A 20068-nucleotide genomic window follows, 5' to 3' on the forward strand; every position below is an offset into this window, starting at 1 on the left:
TTGTACTTAAATAAATAAAATAAAATGGGGCATTTTTCACTGTAATCTGCATTTTTAATAACTGTTGATGAAAAAATGATTGAACACAGATAAACATATACGTGTTCTAAATTTTGAATGCTGATTCTGAAAATTTTTATATTTTTTACAGGTCATTTGATGAATGATTTAAGAAATTTGAATACTTTCATAAAATCCCAATGGATACAGAGATATTTTAGTTAAGACAAAAATAATAATTTTGACCTCTATGTAATTTACCTCGTACTTAAATAAATAAAATAAAATGGGGCATTTTTCACTATAATCTGCAGTTTTTAAGAGCTGTTAATCTAAAAAATATTGAACACAGATAAACATATACGTGTTCCAAATTTTGAATGGTGGTCTGAATATTTTTATATTTTTTACAGGACATGTATTGAAAGTTTTAATAAACTTGAATGCTTTCATAAAATACCAATGGATATAGAGATATAGAGTTAATTGAATACAAAAATAATAATTTTTACCTCCACATAATTTACCTTGTACTTAAATAAATAAAATAAAAATGGGGGATTTTTCACTATAATCTGCATTTTTTAATACCTGTTGAAAAAATATTGAACACAGATAAACATATACGTGTTCTAAATTCTGAATGCTGATTCTGAAAATTTTTATATTTTTTACAGGTCATTTGATGAATGATTTAAGAAATTTGAATGCATTCATAAAATCCCAATGGATACAGAGATACTTTAGTTAAGGCAAAAATAATAATTTTGACCTCCATTTAATTTACCTCGTACTTAAATAAATAAACTAAAATGGGGCATTTTTCACTATAATCTGCATTTTTAATAACTGTTGATAAAAAAATTATTGAAGACAGATAAACATATACGTGTTCCAAATTTTGAATGGTGGTCTGAAAATTTTTATATTTTTTACAGGACATGTATTGAAAGTTTTAATAAACTTGAATGCTTTCATAAAATACCAATGAATATAGAGATATTTCAGTTAATTGAATACAAAAATAATAATTTTTACCTCCACATAATTTACCTTGTACTTAAATAAATAAAATAAAAATGGGGGATTTTTCACTACAACCTATATTTTTAATACCTGTTCATGAAAAAATTATGGAACACAGATAAAACATATACGTGTTCTAAATTTTAGATGGTGTTTCTGAAAATTTTTATATTTTTTTCAGGACATTTAATGAAGTTTTCATGAACTTTATAGATACGGTCCTGGCAAATATGTGGTGTGTGGTACATGTAGCCGTGCAAAAGTCGTTGTGGTTATTTATCGCCCCCAACCCTTAACCCCACTAACATGTATATTCTTTCCACAGATCATCTGCAAGATAAATATCCGTTCGTTCTTTAAAACCACCCCGACAATGAATTAAAATGTCGTCGGAAAAGTTCACCTGCAGAATGTTCGAAGCCGAAGTGAAATTCAAACGGAAATGCGACGTGTCTGTGTAAGGAACTAGTACGGTTAACGTGTGACGAACAGCGTCCATTTGGTTACGGTATGTGAGAGTGCTAGACAAAAGGCGAGGCAGTACAGAAAGGGCCAGTTTCCATAATGAGATACAACAACGGTGGGCCAAACTCAGCAGCCAGCATGGTCGCCTCTTACGGCGTATACAACGACACCAATCTACGATCCGACGAGGACGAAGATGGGTTTGTGCCGCGCGCGAACGTTTACCGCGGCGTCGTGGTGAATGCGTCCGGTGACAGCACCGTAGTCCGAACATCCCATCTGCAACAGCAGCCGGCTCCCGTTGATAATCACACGTGCGGATGGTGCTTAAACTCCGACACCAACTCCGCAACGCCCTCGTCCAGGGAGTCCTGCTTAATATCCTGGTGTCGGCCGACTATTCTACTGCTCATATTAGTTTTGCTCGTCGTGGTCTTCGTATTGGTATCCGGCATTCTGCTCTACTATAACTGTATGTTAATTTTAAGCCTTTGTTCCTGCATGGTCGGGTGTTTTTATCTGTGCACACCAACACTACATTTACACGTTAGCAATTGTTCTCGATATCACTGTTTGCAATTTTTATTTAAACAGCTGCAGCTCTAATAACAATGGCTTTCTAGGTCAACACTGGCCGAATTACAAAACTGACCAAAAACCATTAAATTTAATCTTTCCTCCAGTTAACATATCAATTATTGTGCTATTTTTAACTTGGCTTTATATTAGTTTGTTTACTAACTTCTGCACAACATCATTACATTAAGCTTATCTGTTTTAATTTAATTATAAGTGAAAACAATTTATTTTATTTTGGAAAACACACTTATTTAATATTCTCTCATTTCTAACAATGATTTGATATTTAATTTAGTAATATTAAAACTAAATTCAAAATTTTTGTTTTGTAACTGAGAAAAAGTTAATTCACAAAATGGAATATAAAAATAACAAAATAAAGCCATTTTTTCTTCAATTTAGAAGCATTTTAAACCTTAAGGACTTAATCATTTCCTCCTTGGAAGATATACATGTACTACATCAAAATTAAAAATACTTCTATCCAAATTATCGTTAAAAGGAATTTAACTTTGAATTTAAGAAAGACTTTTGAAGATGACAGATTATGACATCAAAACTTAAAATATACATACTATACTTATTTCGAAAGTTCTGCCACAGAAGATACGAACCAAAATGAAAATTAAGATCATCAAAAAGAGGCTCAAGTTTTTCCATTTTGGAAGATGTACATTTACTTCATCAGAATTAAAAGTACTTCTAAATAGTACTTACTTCACAAATCAAAATTATCATCAAATGTGAGAAAATCATTCCTTAAATTTAATATAATAACTTCTTCTCTAATTTCCTACAATAGGAATTTCATTGAAAGATATTGATTTACAAAATGGAATTTAATGTCTTACGAAGGACTTTTGAAGATGACAAATTAAGACGTCAAAACTAAAAATATACATATTACACTTATTTCGAAAGTTCTGCCATAGAAGATAAGAACCAAACTGAAAATTAAGATCATCAAAGAGAAGCTCAATTTTTTCCATTTTGGAAGATGTACATTTACTTCATCAGAATTAAAAATACTTCTAATTAGTACTTACTTCACAAATCAAAATTATCATTAAATGTGAGAAAATCATTCCTTAAATTTAATATAATAACTTCTTCTCTGATTTCCTACAATAGGAATTTCATTGAAAGATACTGATTTACAAAATGGAATTTAATATCTTAAGAAGGAATTGTGAAGATGACAGATTAAGACATCAAAACTAAAAATATACATATTATATTTATTTCGAAAGTTCTGCCACAGAAGATACGAACCAAAATGAAAATTAAGATCAGCAAAAAGAGGCTCAATTTCTTCCATTTTGGAAGATGTACATGTACTGCATCAGAATTAATAATACTCCTAAATAGTATTTACTTCACAAATCAAAATTATCGTTAAATGTGACAAAATCATTCCTTAAATTTAATATAATAACTTCTCTGATTTCCTATAATAGGAATTTCATTGAAAGATACTGATTTACAAAATGGAATTTAATATCTTAAGAAAGACTTTTGAAGGTGACAGATTAAGACGTCAAAACTAAAAATATACATATTATACTTATTTCGAAAGTTCTGCCACAGAAGATACGAACGAAAATGAAAATTAAGATCATCAAAAAAAGGCTCAATTTTTTCCAATTTGGAAGATGTACATTTACTTCATCAGTATTAAAAAATACTTGTAAATAGTACTTTCTTCACAAATCAAAATTATCATTAAATGTGAGAAAGTCATTCCTTAAGTTTAATACAATAACTTCTCTGATTTCCTATAATAGGAATTTCATTGAAAGATACTGATTTACAAAATGGAATTTAATATTTTAAGAAGGACTTTTGAAGATGACAGATTAAGACATCAAAACTAAAAATATACATATTATACTTATTTCGAAAGTTCTGCCACAGAAGATACGAACCAAAATGAAAATTAAGATCATCAAAAAGAGGCTCAATTTTTTCCATTTTGAAAGATGTACATTTACTTTATCAGAATTAAAAATACTTCTAAGTAGTACTTCGCAAATCAAAATTATCATTAAATGTGAAAAAATCATTCCTTAAATTTAATAAAATAATCTTCTCTGATTTCCTATAATAGGAATTTCGTTGAAAGATACTGATTTACAAAATGGAATTTAATATCTTAAGAAGGACTTTTGTAGATGACAGAATAAGACATCAAAACTAAAAATATACATAATATACTTATTTTTAATTTAGTTATAATAGTTGAAAATAACTTTATGTAGGTATTTTTGGAATAAACCTTAATCACCTTTGTATCGATTGTCAAGTTGATTAGTTTATAGAACATAGATTTAACTGTAACATAATATGTCTGAATATTTTTTGATAGACCATTAGATTCTAGACTATTGTTTGTGTATTAGGAATAATAAAATAATTTGACTTGAAAAATACGAAGCATTATCTAAAATAATCTATGATCATTTTATAACCCGCATTAAAATCAGCTTGTTCAGTAATTTCCTATTTGTACCATTAACATTATTCATCATATATGGCATATTAAAGTTTTTATTCAATCGAAAGCCATTTCCTGAAATATACAACAACCGTGTTTCCCTTTATTGAAAATAACCCTGTATAATATAGTAATAAATGAATCCGGTGTCAGGTCAATTTGGCGCTCGTTATTTTTACAGAAACGTCAGATTTTTGAGGAAGGATTCAAATATAAATGATGTTGAGTTGTGAGATTGTAAAAAGATGTAAATATACACATTTGAAATTCATATTTTTGTCTTAAAAAAATCTCATCATTTCAAGAAACAAATTTTAGCTGTCCTACCCCGTCATTTATTTTCGTTATATTATACATCGGGCATCCATTTTACCGGGCACCTTTTTTTTTTTTTTTGTTCCGCAAAATGTCCGGCCATCAAATAATTTTCCCATCCGGGACAATAAAAAGTATAAAACTTGCATTTCGAATGAAATAAACAATTTAGTGTGTCGGTTTGGTTTTGATATTTTGATGTTACATCGCATCGTTCTGTGATTTGATGTAAAAGAAACCGCTAACAGCCAATGTCAGTACCACATGCAATGTAAATGTAACATGTTGTTTTGTTTGCTTGGTTTACTTGACATAACCATTGATTTACAATGCTAACAGTTGCTGGTCAGCATGGAAGTGACGAAACTTTAACCGACGAATTGATAAGTTGTCTGTGTTATTACTTTCTTATTTTCTATCTTTCTAACTTTAGAACGTCACAAAAAAACTAGTAACTAATCAATATTGACCCTTCAATTTAACTGGTACGTGTTTTGAGTAATAATATGGATGAATAAATTATATATGAAGTTTTATTGGCTGAAGTAATTATGATATAAATATGACAGTATTAAACTTTTGAGTGATACACTTGAGAGCAAAGTAGGAACACCGGGTATATACTTAATATCACTGGGGATGTGTAAGACTGTAAGTTCTGAAACCGAGTTAGTTTTAAGATAACATTACCTGTGGCATGTCTAGTATTACCGTTGTATAAGTAGTAGTGTGTTACGTGGTTTATACGTGTTCCTCATCCCCATCAGTTTCTATCAAGGATGGAGATGCTCTGCTGTGCTTCGTTCAGCTACGTTCTAACTTGGCTCATTTACTTAACATAGCGGAATACGCAGTCTACACTATTACGCCAAAAATGCTCGTTATCCTTTATAATCATTCATGGTTAACGAACATCATCAACGACGCAATGATTTTAACCATGCCACATAAAATTCCTGTTATGGCATACAATTTCGGATTTTACGCCGACTATAAACAAAACTTATGAACTGTTAAAAGATGATTTGTCCGATTTTTAATCAGCCAATAAAAAAAGCGGCGACACATTGATACAGTAGAGCCACCTGAAGTGCGAGAGATGCTGAATTACGAACTTAATTGACTATGAAAGTGTAAATAATGTAACTAATCGGCCATAATTGTGAGATCACATGGAAAAAACTCAATGCACTGTTCATCTCAATTAAACCGCTAACACATCATCAAACTGAAATACGATTTAATTACCCGTATATAATTTGTTTTACTGGACTATGTTTAAAGGTAAATATTACTGTTTAATTTTAATGAACTGAATCACATCAATGTTATGCCTTTGGCAATTAAAAAGTTGTGTGGACACAGCTTTTTTGCAGCCAATAGATTGTAAAACTGTTATTTTGATTTACGGCTCAAATTGATGTCTTAACTGGAGAAAATATCTCTTCAATCAAGTTTTAAAGCTCACTCAGTTGGTCTGGGGTGTCGATAATTTGACAACCCGATGTTTCCTGTGTAACGGAGGATGTTGAAGATGTCTTCTGGCTCTAAGATAATAATGATGGTGTACAGAGTTACGGTGATTTCAACATCTACCTGAAGCCTGGATGTAGAGAATCTGAGATTTGGTCTATAAGAAATAATCAGAAAATGGTCCTGTCTTCTGGTCGTACCACCACCATGTCGTACATTAACATTACAAGTTTTCCATTAACGATTTCAAGCACAACACATTGCCATTGTGGCATCAAAATCTTCAGAAGGAAGTCTTGTAGAAGAAGGCATTATACGGTGCTAAACAGATAAATTAAGAACGAACCGAATAAAATGTGTTCCAAACCACACAATGCGTTTTTTGGAAGTTCAAATTTTACAAGAACAATGTTTGTTTATTTTTATGTCTATTAAATAAATAAGTACTGAAAATATTTTTAAATCTATTTAATTAAGGAATTTCAAATTATCCACTTTAATAGACTCGGTTTATTAGTGAAATTCCATCAATGGCTGGACCGGTACAAAATGAGGCGATAGACTTTAGTTTATAATATAATAATGCTTATAATTAATTATTAACAAATTCAAGTTTGTCGATAGTTTGAAGGTGTCACGCAAATTAACTCCAAAATGCTTCCACCGTTTCACCAATAATTCATCGAAAACTCTCCAAGAAACTTACACAACAATCAATACAAAAGCTATTAAGGATTATACCAAAAATAAATTCGATTCAAATGAAGTTATATCCATTCACATTAAAATCCTCCATATTACGCAAATGCACGAGAATTAGAAGTTAGAGGCAGAGCCAAATCATAAGGAATACTAGTGGAATCCTTGTTATAAAATAGTTCAGGGGTGGAGTTGTACAACCCGTAAAATAAAATTCCTTCGTTGTTATCTCGTTTTTTTTTTTAACGAAATGTAAGTGCACGTCCGGACTTACAAACAAGCGTTTAGGTCAAGTTAGGTAACATCGTCGTGGTTATATTTATTTGGGTCTAAAAATCGTCGTGATTGGGTTATACACGGTTTGACAATATGCCTTTTATGTAAAGTTGAGTGACATAAGCGAAATGAGAAAACTTGGGAAAAGTGGGATATAACGGTAGCGAAAGTGGGGATTAGATCTAAAGCTGTGTAAGCTAAAACACTCTGATATGAACTTATAGGAGCTGCTGGGATACGATAAGTCACAGTAATAAACTGTGATGCGACACCATTTCCAAAACACTCGACTACAACAAATAAAATGGCGCTTTTTTTTTGGTCGTATATACTAATTTCATTGAGGCCGTTCGTCAAAATCGCGGGGAGGAATTTTCAGTACTATTAAATATAACGTCACCGACAGAACACGCAAAAAAAACTTTATATTGAGGAAACGCCGTTTGGACGGCGCATTATCAACAGGTAGGGAAAAAAAATTAAACGATAACTGCTTCAGATGAGTTCTCCGCTGAAACGTTCTCCAATCAATAGACGCTGCACGGTTCAAACATCTAATACAGTTTGACTTCTTTGTGTTCAGTTTTATTTGTTTTATTTAAAACATTCGTTTTAGTTTATAGTGATTTTTAGTTTTATTTAAAATTATCTTCAAACGAATATGTATATTACAATTAAAAGAAAGAAACTATGATAAGTGGAGGTTAACTTTATATAAATTTAAAAGTTGCATAATTTTATTTATTCACACAGGTTGTTTCTAAAAGGTTTTTACAACGCTCCACGAGATAAACTGTGCCTATTTTATTTCATTTAAAAAATCCTCAAACGAATGTACGAATATTACGGTTAAAGAAGGAAAACTATGACAAGTTGTTGTACAGGTAAGTTTAGCTAAATCGACTTGTTTTCAGTTAATTTACCTGTTTTTAATGTTACTGGGACATGTTATACATTAATTTTATTTGGTTAATAAAATTTACCCTTATTTAAATAAGTTGGAAGCTATTCTAAAGCTAAACTTACCTTAATTAGTACAAGCACAGCAACTTTGTACATATAAGTTTAACTAAGTCCACTTGCCACTTTACTTGATAGGAACACCTGTATATTTTGGTAGTTATTAGAGTGTTCCTAAAGTTATCATGGGATGTTATATAATAATTTTAAATAATTAAATTAACTATCACTTTTTAAGGATAAATTAGAAGTTATGTTCAAAACAAGTCTATTTAGCTAAACTTCCCTTAATTAATACAAACGAAGCTACTTTTTACAAATAAGTTTAACTAAGTCGACTTGCCAATTTACTTGATAGGAACACCTGTATATTGTGGTAGTTATTAGAGAGTTTTTAAAGTTGATATGTTATATAATAATTTTAGACAATTTATGTCACTTCTATTCTCAAAATAATTCGATTTATCTAAACTTTCCTTAATTAGTACAAACGAATCTACTTTGTACAGATAAGTTTAACTAAGTCAACTTGCTAATTTACTTCATAGGAACACCTCTATATTTTGATAGTTAATAGAGTGTAACTAACGTTATAATGACATGTTATATAATAATTTTAAATAATTAAATTAACTGTCACTTGTTTAAGAATAAATTAGAAGCTATTCTCAAAATAAGTCGATTTAGCTACACTTTCTTTAATTAGTACCAACGAAGCTGCGTTGTACAGATAAGTTTAACTAAGTCCACTTAGCTAATTTATTTCATGCGAAACCTGTATATTTTGGTAGTTAATAGAGTGTTTCTAACGTTATCATCATGTTATATAATAATTTTAAATAATTAAATTAACTGTCACTTGTTTAAAAATAAATTAGAAGCTATTCTCAAAATAAGTCGATTTAGCTACACTTTCTTTAATTAGTACCAACGAAGCTGCGTTGTACAGATAAGTTTAACTAAGTCCACTTAGCTAATTTATTTCATGCGAAACCTGTATATTTTGGTAGTTAATAGAGTGTTTCTAACGTTATCATCATGTTATATAATAATTTTAAATAATTAAATTAACTGTCACTTGTTTAAAAATAAATTAGAAGCTATTCTCAAAATAAGTCGATTTAGCTACACTTTCTTTAATTAGTACCAACGAAGCTGCGTTGTACAGATAAGTTTAACTAAGTCCACTTAGCTAATTTATTTCATGCGAAACCTGTATATTTTGGTAGTTAATAGAGTGTTTCTAACGTTATCATCATGTTATATAATAATTTTAAATAATTAAATTAACTGTCACTTGTTTAAAAATAAATTAGAAGCTATTCTCAAAATAAGTCGATTTAGCTACACTTTTCTTAATTAGTACAAACGAAGCGGCGTTGTACAGATAAGTTTAACTAAGTCAACTTGCTAATTTATTTCATGGGAAACCTGTATATTTTGGTAATTAATAGAGTACTTCTAACGTTATCATGACATGTTATATAACAATTTTAAATAATTAAATTGTCACTTCTTTAAGAAAAAATTGGAAGCTATTCTCAAAATAAGTCGATTTAGCTAAATTTTCCTTAATTAGTACCAACGAAGCTACTTTATACAGATGAGTTTAACTAAGTCGACTTGCCAATTTACTTGATGGGAACACCTCTATATTTTGATTGTTAATAGAGTATAACTAACGTTATCATGACATGTTACTTAATAATTTTAAATAATTAAATTAACTGTCACTCGTTTAAGAATAAATTAGAAGCTATTCTCAATATAAGTCGATTTAGCTACACTGTCCTTAATTAGTACAAACGAAGCTGCGTTGTACAGATAAGTTTAACTAAGTCGACTAGATAATTTATTTAATGGGAAACCTGTATATTTTGGTAGTTAATAGAGTGTTTCTAACGTTATCATGACATGTTGCATAATAATTTTAAATAATTAAATTAACTGTCACTCGTTTAAGAATAAAAAAGAAACTATTCTCAATATAAGTCGATTAAACTACACTTTCCTTAATTAGCACATACGAAGCTGCGTTGTACAGATAAATTTTACTAAGAAAAAATTAGAAGCTATTCTCAACATAAGTCGATTTAGCTAAACTTTCCTTAATTAGTACGAACGAAGCTACTTTTTTCAGATAAGTTTAACTAAGTCGACTTGCTTCATAGGAACACCTGTATATTTTGGTAGTTAGTACAGCATTTTTATTATTATATGACATGTTTTATAAATACCAAAGTAACTATTACTTTATTAAAAATAAATTGGGTAAATTTAGTTAATTTGCTTGTTGGCATCACCTGTATATTTTGGTGGTTATTTTAATATTTCTAATGTTATTTTGACATGTTATATATCAATTTTAAAAGATTAAATAGACTTATTACCGCTTTTAGAATAAATTAGAATCCATTAATGCAGAGAAACATAATTATTAGCACATATAATGGGTTGTTAAATTTAGCATCAAGTAAAATTACCTTTAATTAAAAAACGTACATGTACTAAGTAGATATGGCAGTTTCCGTGCAGTAAACCGTCTTACAACAATTTTCGTAATAATAACATGAGATTGAATTAGCTGATAGCTATAAACGAACACACATCGAACATGTTCGATCAAGTAATATATTTAATTGGAGCCGGGAGTTTGATAATCTTAACTGATTTGATTATTTGTAGTAGAATTGGTGACAAAATAGGTGTAGGGCAAAAATCGATGGGAGCGTTGCGTGTCTACAAATAGTTATTAACTTGCAGCCATCATTTGAATTTAGTAGCTGTATTGTGGAGAGGGTGTAAATAGTGAGTTTACAGATAGAAGTAATCAAACGTCCAACAACCATCGATCACTCCTTATCAGTCAAATCGTGATATCTATATAATGGCACCACAGTATGGCATATGTTGGCCGCCCCGTGCAAAACTAAACCAGTGGCTCGCCCCGAATTAAATTTAATGCGAATTAAAATTAAAAAACAAAGGACGGCGACTCATATTTTATGGTCACGGTGATTTACCGACTTTCTTTGCAAATTACACGTGTCCAACAACCTGAAGGAACTGTGTTTTTGTGTCACCGGTTTTGCATTTTGCGTGGCAAATTGTGACTCACTTCTTAACCTTTACATTGCAGTTTTATTAAAACATAAGGATATGACATTTAAAAAAAAAACTATCCGGCATGGCATGTTCCTATTTGTAAAGTTGTTTTTTCGTTCCGTCCTTTCTGCTGAAATAAATTATTTTTATAGAAATTACTGTTTTATATTAAAATTAGATTAAAAGTTTGATTGACTTTATTGGTTAATTAAACTTTTCAAGGCTATATTACACTCTCTGTTTTATTCCCTTTGAAATATTATTTTAGTGAATTCGAATTTATAAATCAAATGTTTTTTGTACAGTAAAAAATATACATTTAATAAATCTAAATTTGATATTATATATATAAAAAAGTAATGTAATTTATTAAAAATTTAATCACAGTAATTTTTGTGGGTCAATCATTTTTGACCACACGATATTTTCCCTATAACAAACCCTACGAAATATTGTACATATCTAATTACAGGACAATATATATTTGCTTTTAAATGTGATTTAGTTAATAAATATAAATAAAATGCATTATAAAACATATCAATCATCTACTTTGATCAAAATTGATTAATTAAATAAATCTAATAATTCCATTACATGTATATAATATCTGAACATATAATAACCTATGCAATAAATAATATCATAATCTAGTTATGTTTACTATCACACAGTAAAAAGTAAAATTTGATTTTTACTGTGTGAGTACCAGTACCTCCGAAAGTAGTTTTTGACCGTCAATCATTTTTAATCTGACTATATCTTCTCTATGTACAGTAGTGGACATTATTATAGCAACTTTTTAAAATTTTAAATATTTTAGCCAAAGCTTTTTTATTTAATGTGAACTGTTAAAATAATATTAATTTACTATTGATGTTTTATACAGTATTATCCACATATTTATCTGAATTGAGCTGGACATAAATATAGCAACTTTAATTTTGTAAAGGGATTTTTAATTATTAAATGTGTGTTATTTATAATTTAACATTAACAGACTTTATAATATTCTTTTAATTTTATAATTTTGGACTATCTCTATGGTATATACCATTTTGTGAATATACGACAAGTCAATATTCCTTTAAGCTTCTTGAATTGCTGTGATGTGTTACAAAAGTGATCCCCCAAGTTCTCTATAGGGTAAGTGTCTGGAGATTGGAACTGACAAGGCAAAACATCAATGCTTTGGTCTTTTAACTAATCTGTCACAATTTTGGATTTGTGTTTGGGATCGTTTTTATGTTGAAACACGTTTTTTAAGAGCATCAAAAAGTTTCTATAATTTTGTCCATTGAAAAATAAAAACATACCCAATTTTTTAAATTACATTGCCTAGTTACACAAAAAAACAATAAACATTTTAGGTACTGACATACAATTGAAGTACTCCAGCTCACAATTTGTGTGAGCACGTAAATATTACAATTCGTCAACACGAAATACGTATCTGTAATAACAAGTACAAAAAGAATACAAAACGCCCTCGTCGCGAAAGGATTAACCCAAAAACAAATTGCCGGACGAGAAACTTATGTAAAAATAATGAACTGAAAATCTGCTTTGTAAATTATAATAGCCAACTGACACCGTTTCGCCACCTCGAAGGAAAAATAACGCAATTAAACCGATTTAGTGGGGCACATCCTTCTAAGGTGCGCTACTGAAAACAATTGTATTTTGGCGCTGTCGAGACGGCCTTAATGTATGGCCCTGAAAACATGCACAATTGAAAATATTCCCGTTTTTTTTCCCAAATCTGCCGCTGTAGCACAGCTTACATTTTCAGCAAAGCTTTCCGATTAAATGGGCCATATATCATCATAATTATTGTTTTTATTGACTAATCCACACAAAGCCCATGTTACGTCTATGCCGTTGCGAAATTCCTATAAATATATGCTTTATTTTCCGGTTTTGAATCAATAACTGTATATTACATATATATGTATTTATTCATTTTTCGATTTATTACATTCTATATTGTACCTGTGTTCATCAGCAAAAATCATTTTCGACATTTCCTCAAATTGAAATAATCCTTTTGTTGGTTGAACGCAATGTTTCACGAGAAGTTGAAATTATCAATACTTTTATGTCACAACACACAAATGGTAGACGGGCTGACATGCACATGTGATATCGATCATACAATATATATATTTAATAACTGATAATAAAATGGAAGATTTTCCAAATTATCGCTTAGGTCGTTCACTCACCATTTGATTTGCACAAAAAAAAAACACATCAAAAATAAAATACATGCATAATAACAAAACGATTACCGGTGTAGTACATTTTTTGGTGTTTAACATTTTAATATGAGGAGTTTATTTACATCACTAACACGATATGGTAATAACAGTTAATTTGATCATTAGCTCGCTTTATGGAGCGGAATAAATTTGGCAACACTAAAAAATAATTGAGTTTTAGTACTTTTTCAGACGCACTGTAATAATGATTATTAAAGTAATGCGATTAACAACGGTTCTGGAATTTAAATTTTTCGGGGGACCAGTTAAATGTTAATTAAATTACTTAATTTTAGGCATTTTTACGTGATCGCCCTGTATTACTTTTTTTGCATAAACTAAAACAATTTCAAAATAATTAAGTTTTAAATAAAAAAAAATAATCATGTTTATATGATATTAAATGTAATGAATATTAACAAAATATCAAAATTATGAAGCTTTTTGTAGTAATAGTTCAAAAAAGAGATTATATTTAAAAGGTAAATTGATCCAATTAAATATATATTTTTCTAAATGAAACAGGGTCCATTAATGTATTACTTTAACTTTTTATTGAAAAAAATAAATTAACTTCAATATTATGGAATTTTTAATGACAAAATGAGTCACATTTCTAACAGAAAATATTAAAAATTGTGAGGCTTCTTGTAATAATAGTTAAAGGTAATTATATAAAAGGTCTTGTTAATGTATTACTTTAATTTTTTGTTGGAAAAGGCAAATTTACTTCAAAATTATGAAATATTAGTGACAAAATTAGCCACATTTCTATCACAAAATATCAAAAATTATGAAGCTCCTTGTAATAAAAGTTTAAAATTAATATCCTCTAATTTTTGGAAAAGATAATATTTAAAAGATAAATTGGTCCAATTAGAAATACACTTATAAATTAAGCAGGGTCCTATTAATGTATTATTTTAATTATTTTGTTGGTAAATTTACTTCAAAATTATGAAATTTTAGTGACAAAATTAGCCACATTTCTGACACAAAATGTCAAAAATTATGAAGCTTCTTGTAATAATAGTTTAAAATTAATATCCTCTAATTTTTGGAAAAGATATTATTTAAAAGATAAATTGGAATATGGATATATTGGAAATTGGAATTGGAGAAATACACTTTTATAAATTAAACAGGGTCCTATTGATGTATTATTTTAATTTTTTTGTTGGCAAATTTACTTCAAAATTATGAAATTCTTAGTCACAAAATTAGCCACATTTCTGTCACAAAATATAAAAAATTATGAAGCTTTTTGTAGTAATAGTTTAAAATTAATATCCTCTAATTTTTGGAAAAGATAATATTTAAAAGATAAATTGGCCCAATTAGAAACACACTTTTATAAATTAAACAGGGTCCTATTGATGTATTATTTTAATTTTTTTGTTGGCAAATTTACTTCAAAATTATGAAATTCTTAGTCACAAAATTAGCCACATTTCTGTCACAAAATATAAAAAATTATGAAGCTTTTTGTAGTAATAGTTTAAAATTAATATCCTCTAATTTTTGGAAAAGATAATATTTAAAAGATAAATTGGCCCAATTAGAAACACACTTTTATAAATTAAACAGGGTCCTATTAAAGTATTATTTTAATTTTTTTGTTGGCAAATTTACTTCAAAATTATGAAATTCTTAGTCACAAAATTAGCCACATTTCTGTCACAAAATATAAAAAATTATGAAGCTTTTTGTAGTAATATTTTAAAATTAATATCCTCTAATTTTTGGAAAAGATAATATTTAAAAGATAAATTGGCCCAATTAGAAACACACTTTTATAAATTAAACAGGGTCCTATTAAAGTATTATTTTAATTTTTTTGTTGGCAAATTTACTTCAAAATTATGAAATTCTTAGTCACAAAATTAGCCACATTTCTGTCACAAAATATAAAAAATTATGAAGCTTTTTGTAGTAATATTTTAAAATTAATATCCTCTAATTTTTGGAAAAGATAATATTTAAAAGATAAATTGACCCAATTAGAAACACACTTTTATAAATTAAACAGGGTCCTATTAAAGTATTATTTTAATTTTTTTGTTGGCAAATTTACTTCAAAATTATGAAATTCTTAGTCACAAAATTAGCCACATTTCTGTCACAAAATGTCAAAAATTATGAAGCTTTTTGTAGTAATAGTTTAAAACTAAATACTGTAATTTTTGTAATATTCTGTAATAAATATAATGTAAATTATAATTAATATAATTTCAAAAATAAACACAGCTCCCTTTTTAATGACATATATGATTCTTGGTTTACAACCATTTAAGGATAAAATTTGTTTGCTTAATTATAGTTTTACGATTTTCTAAATTGAGTCATAAAACCTCTTTGACAAATCAATATTTCCAAAACAGCTTTCTCTTAAATACCCAAAACAACTATCTAGCTAAATTAACAGACCAATCTAAATGATCAAAAAGCAGCGTAGTTTCATTTTCAATATTAAAGGAATGTAATATTCGAATCTACTATTAAATTCCATGTGAAATTATGACTAATATATTGGAAAATTTGAATACATTAACATTAATTAAGTTACACCAATAAAATTTTAATTTCTATAGTTGTTTATTTAAAGTTCCAATTCGAAGTACAAATTAAATGTATCAGGTTTCGTTCGTAAACCATGGAATCTTATATTTTAATTTATTAAAGCCGCCTGAAACACGAGAAGTACAAGAGTTTCGAATACTTGTTCTCAAACCTTTACAATGTTTTCTAAAAACAAACCGAGACACTCAATTACTGCTATTATTTAGTTAACCGTATCCCATTTTATATTCAAAATTTTACTGAAATTGTTCAGCTTAGTTAGTTAAGTGACTCTAAACGAGACTTGTGAATTAATAACTAGTGTTACAATATTAGCTTTTTAATATTTACTAAGCAAATTTTCAGTTCATCATTTTTATATAAATTTCTCCCGGACTAATCTGCCTCCTAATTTAATCCAGTTACTCACGCTCCATTTTGAGCTTTCACAAAATTCGCAGTTCAATTAATTTAATAAGCTAAGCTTTCAAGTAACAAATCAAAAGTCCGACAAAAATATTATTTCACCCGAAAATCATTAAGTTTTTTGGCGACACAACCGCCAGACGTAGTTAACTGAGCAGACACAATTTCTTCGTGTTCTTCTGCGTACGCATCGGGGGAAAGTAATATGGCAAATTGTATGAGTAATAGTGGAATCCACGAGGCATTAATTTCGAAAGTCGCTGCGAAAACGACAACTTGTAAGCACGTTGCCTTTAGCCCGACAGTGTTTTGGAGCAGTCGCTCTCACAGTGCCTTTTCTTTACCATTGCCAGTCAGGTTAATAAAGGAGGAGATGAATTATTATATGGCAGGGGTGTATTTTCTACATAGATATGTCTCAACTTATTTGCTTAATATATGTGTGTGTTTCTCTCGTAATTATTCGTCATTAAGTAGTGAAGGTACGCTAAATCAGCATATTTCGACTATTAATCTCTGCCTTATACCATATCTAATATATTTCGTGTTTTTATGGCCGCATAAAATCACTAATTTATTCACTGTATCTTGCCAAATACACTCCGGATCAATATTACTACTCCAACTAATAAGGGCTTTGCCAGAAAAAAGGTGTGAGCCTGGTCCTCCCTTTTTTTCAGTCCAATTACCAAACGAATCATTATAAAACATTTAAGGACTTAATTGATTCGGGTACGTGTACATTTAAATATCCACAACTGATTCAGTTTTAAGAGGGCCTGTTTACAATTTGAAATAACCCACACATTTTTTAATGAGAGGCATAGAAATGTGCTTCTGTTTAAATAAAAATGATGCTAAACAGAAAAAAGCTTAGATGTGATAAAAGGGTACTTAATTAAAAGTGTGTAATTATAAATAAAGTTAAAAACGCCTTTAATAAATAATATCCTGTTTCTGGATGCCTTAAGGAATTTCTCTTTCGTAATAGGCAAAAATTTACTTAAATAAGATCAAAGCAGTTTTTAAATATATACACTTAATAAAATCAGCACTTTAATTATACTTTTTAGTTGCTAAAAATAAATTTGACTGACATTAAAGAACGTGGCACCCAATAAAACTAATTCAGTTGCGGCTGTAAAAGAATTAAGGTTTTTTCGGTCTTGTTTCCTTTACTCTTAATATGAGTTAGGACGTAAAAAGTAAAGTGAAACCTGTATATTAAAGTAAAAAGGCTTTTACTAAGTGCAAGTCGGCAATTAGCTTTAAACCCTTTAAATGGGTCTAGCACTCAAGGCTCTATAGAATCAATTAAATTTTAGTTACATGGTCTTAATCTTGTTTTTAGTCACCTTTTGATGTGAATATTACCCTCCCTGCCTTATTATTTCAGGCGAAATTAGACAATTATTGTTGCGGAGTATTCACAAAGCGGGGGCCATCAATACGTAAATGTTTTGTGGAAGAGGAATACGCACCTCTTTACAACGATCTTGATCCAAAAGCTCAAGCAATGTTTTATGCGTGAGAAAAATAATTATGTGCAATGCTAATTTTAATATCAACCCATTCCCACATGCAATCCATAATTACCACGATTAGCAGTTAAATTCCATCACAACAACAGGCTGCAACAAACGACGTTGTTTGTCAACAAAAAAGCATGGTAAAACGTGTCGTTTACCCAAATTAAATAAAACCTTGCACAGAAAAGGATTGTACATATTATAGCCGCTGAAAGGTTTTTGGCCCAGCTGAAATATAAGATCCCCTGAAAAGACTGGTTGATGAATGATGAACCTGAAATGTTGAGGGGAATTATACTTCCATGCTTTTCTGCTAGTTTTTAGAATGTACACAAGTATACGAACGTATTCAAAAGGACAACGTTCCATTGTGCATTTTAACCCTCAACTTACATACACACCCCATTCACGAAATACACTGGCTCAAACATCAAACAGTGCTTTAATTTTATTATGCGCCATTCATCACTTAATTACTAACGTTTTTGTTTCGTTTCAGATCTAATGCATAAACCTAGACAACACCCTATTGAAGGTAAGCGCATTAAACACTTGATAATTATTTTAATATTAGTTTTGCTACTTGCACCCCGGATGCATTTTAAATTAAACCAGTCTGTTGTTAAGAAAAGATCCACTTAAAGTTGGCGTGAAGTTGTTTTCCCCGTAGTTTACTCAGATTTACGTCCGTAATTTGGGGCAAATATGTGTGTGGAGGTAAGTGTGATTTAATTACCAAAGTAGACAAACAACAGCGAAAAGTTTTTAGCTGAACAAAAAAATATCAACCCATTGTAGTCACCGTCACGTAAAAATAACCGAAAGCCGAAATTCATCGAGGCAATTTAACCGGCGGTGCGGGTTCGTCGAGAAGGGGTGGCGAGTTAAATATTCGGGTGATTGAATTGTCAAAGAATTGTAAACCATGAAAAATTATGACTGTTGAAAACGTCACTAGCTGAAACTTGACTATTTACTGACAGAGGCTGAAACGTGCGACTGAAAGAGCTCACTTACAAGCTAATGGTCTAACTTCAGTACTCTAAAGTGAAAACTTTCCACATTAATCTATTACAGGAGAGACGGTCGTCTTTGGTGGAACATGTGCCCCCACGCCAGTGTGGCCTCACTTCTTTTATAACTGAACCCGATGCGTGAGACTTCTTTTCACGTACAATCCACAACACACGCGTTAATATACGAACATCACACGAAAACGAACACATGCCATCATATATTAAATCCCTGCTGAACTTTTAATAAATATAAAGAAGGGTGGAGGGATACATTGCAAGAATACGCAACCTTTTTCCACCCTGTCCCGACGTTTGTCCACGACCTTCGTCAAATTGAAACTAGACCCAACTTTATTAATTGTTGTTTAATGGTAAAACAATGAATGTACAAACTACTGTAAATTTGGCAAGATTTATTTGCTTTTTACTACTTGTTATATAAATTGTGTGATAATAAATTGCCATTTCTGGAAGTTAGTTTCCGAAAATGAATTATATTCTTCATTTTACTGTCCTATCACGAATAAATAGCTGCACTTCTACAGAAACCAATAAATTTGTAGTTATTGTCTTTAAACTAAATTAATTATTTTCAATATTTCGCATTTATTTAACTTGTTCTATAAATATAGTGATAATAAATTGTTACATCCAGATAATTAATAGCTGCAATCTTCTTTGGAATTCAATTATATATTTCATGTTACTATCTTATCATGAATAAATAGCTGCACTTCTAGAGAAACAAAAAAAATGTAGCTATTGTCTCTAAAGTAAATCTATTAATTTCAACATTTCGTACTTGTTTAACTTGTTGGTTTTCACAACTTTTTCTATAAATATTTTAATAATAAATTGCTACATCTATATTTTAGTAGCTCCAAT

At 29.6% G+C, this 20068-nt stretch overlaps 2 protein-coding genes across 2 annotated transcripts in view; one reads left to right on the plus strand and one right to left on the minus strand.

Annotated features, from left to right (window-relative positions):
* The window catches only part of LOC109608367 (uncharacterized), a 315358-nt gene that overhangs the window by 154908 nt on the left and 140382 nt on the right, over positions 1 to 20068 (minus strand). The gene's annotated exons all lie outside the window — the stretch shown is intronic.
* LOC109608374 (agrin-like) overlaps positions 1 to 20068 on the plus strand; it is a 327266-nt gene that overhangs the window by 137460 nt on the left and 169738 nt on the right. The window contains exon 5 of the mRNA XM_049962316.1: positions 18667 to 18702. Coding sequence (XP_049818273.1) covers positions 18667 to 18702 — 36 coding nt within the window. The remainder of the gene's footprint in view (positions 1 to 18666; positions 18703 to 20068) is intronic.

This window comes from Aethina tumida, chromosome 1 (genome assembly GCF_024364675.1).
Source record: "Aethina tumida isolate Nest 87 chromosome 1, icAetTumi1.1, whole genome shotgun sequence".
In the NCBI taxonomy this organism is placed as follows: domain Eukaryota; kingdom Metazoa; phylum Arthropoda; class Insecta; order Coleoptera; family Nitidulidae; genus Aethina; species Aethina tumida.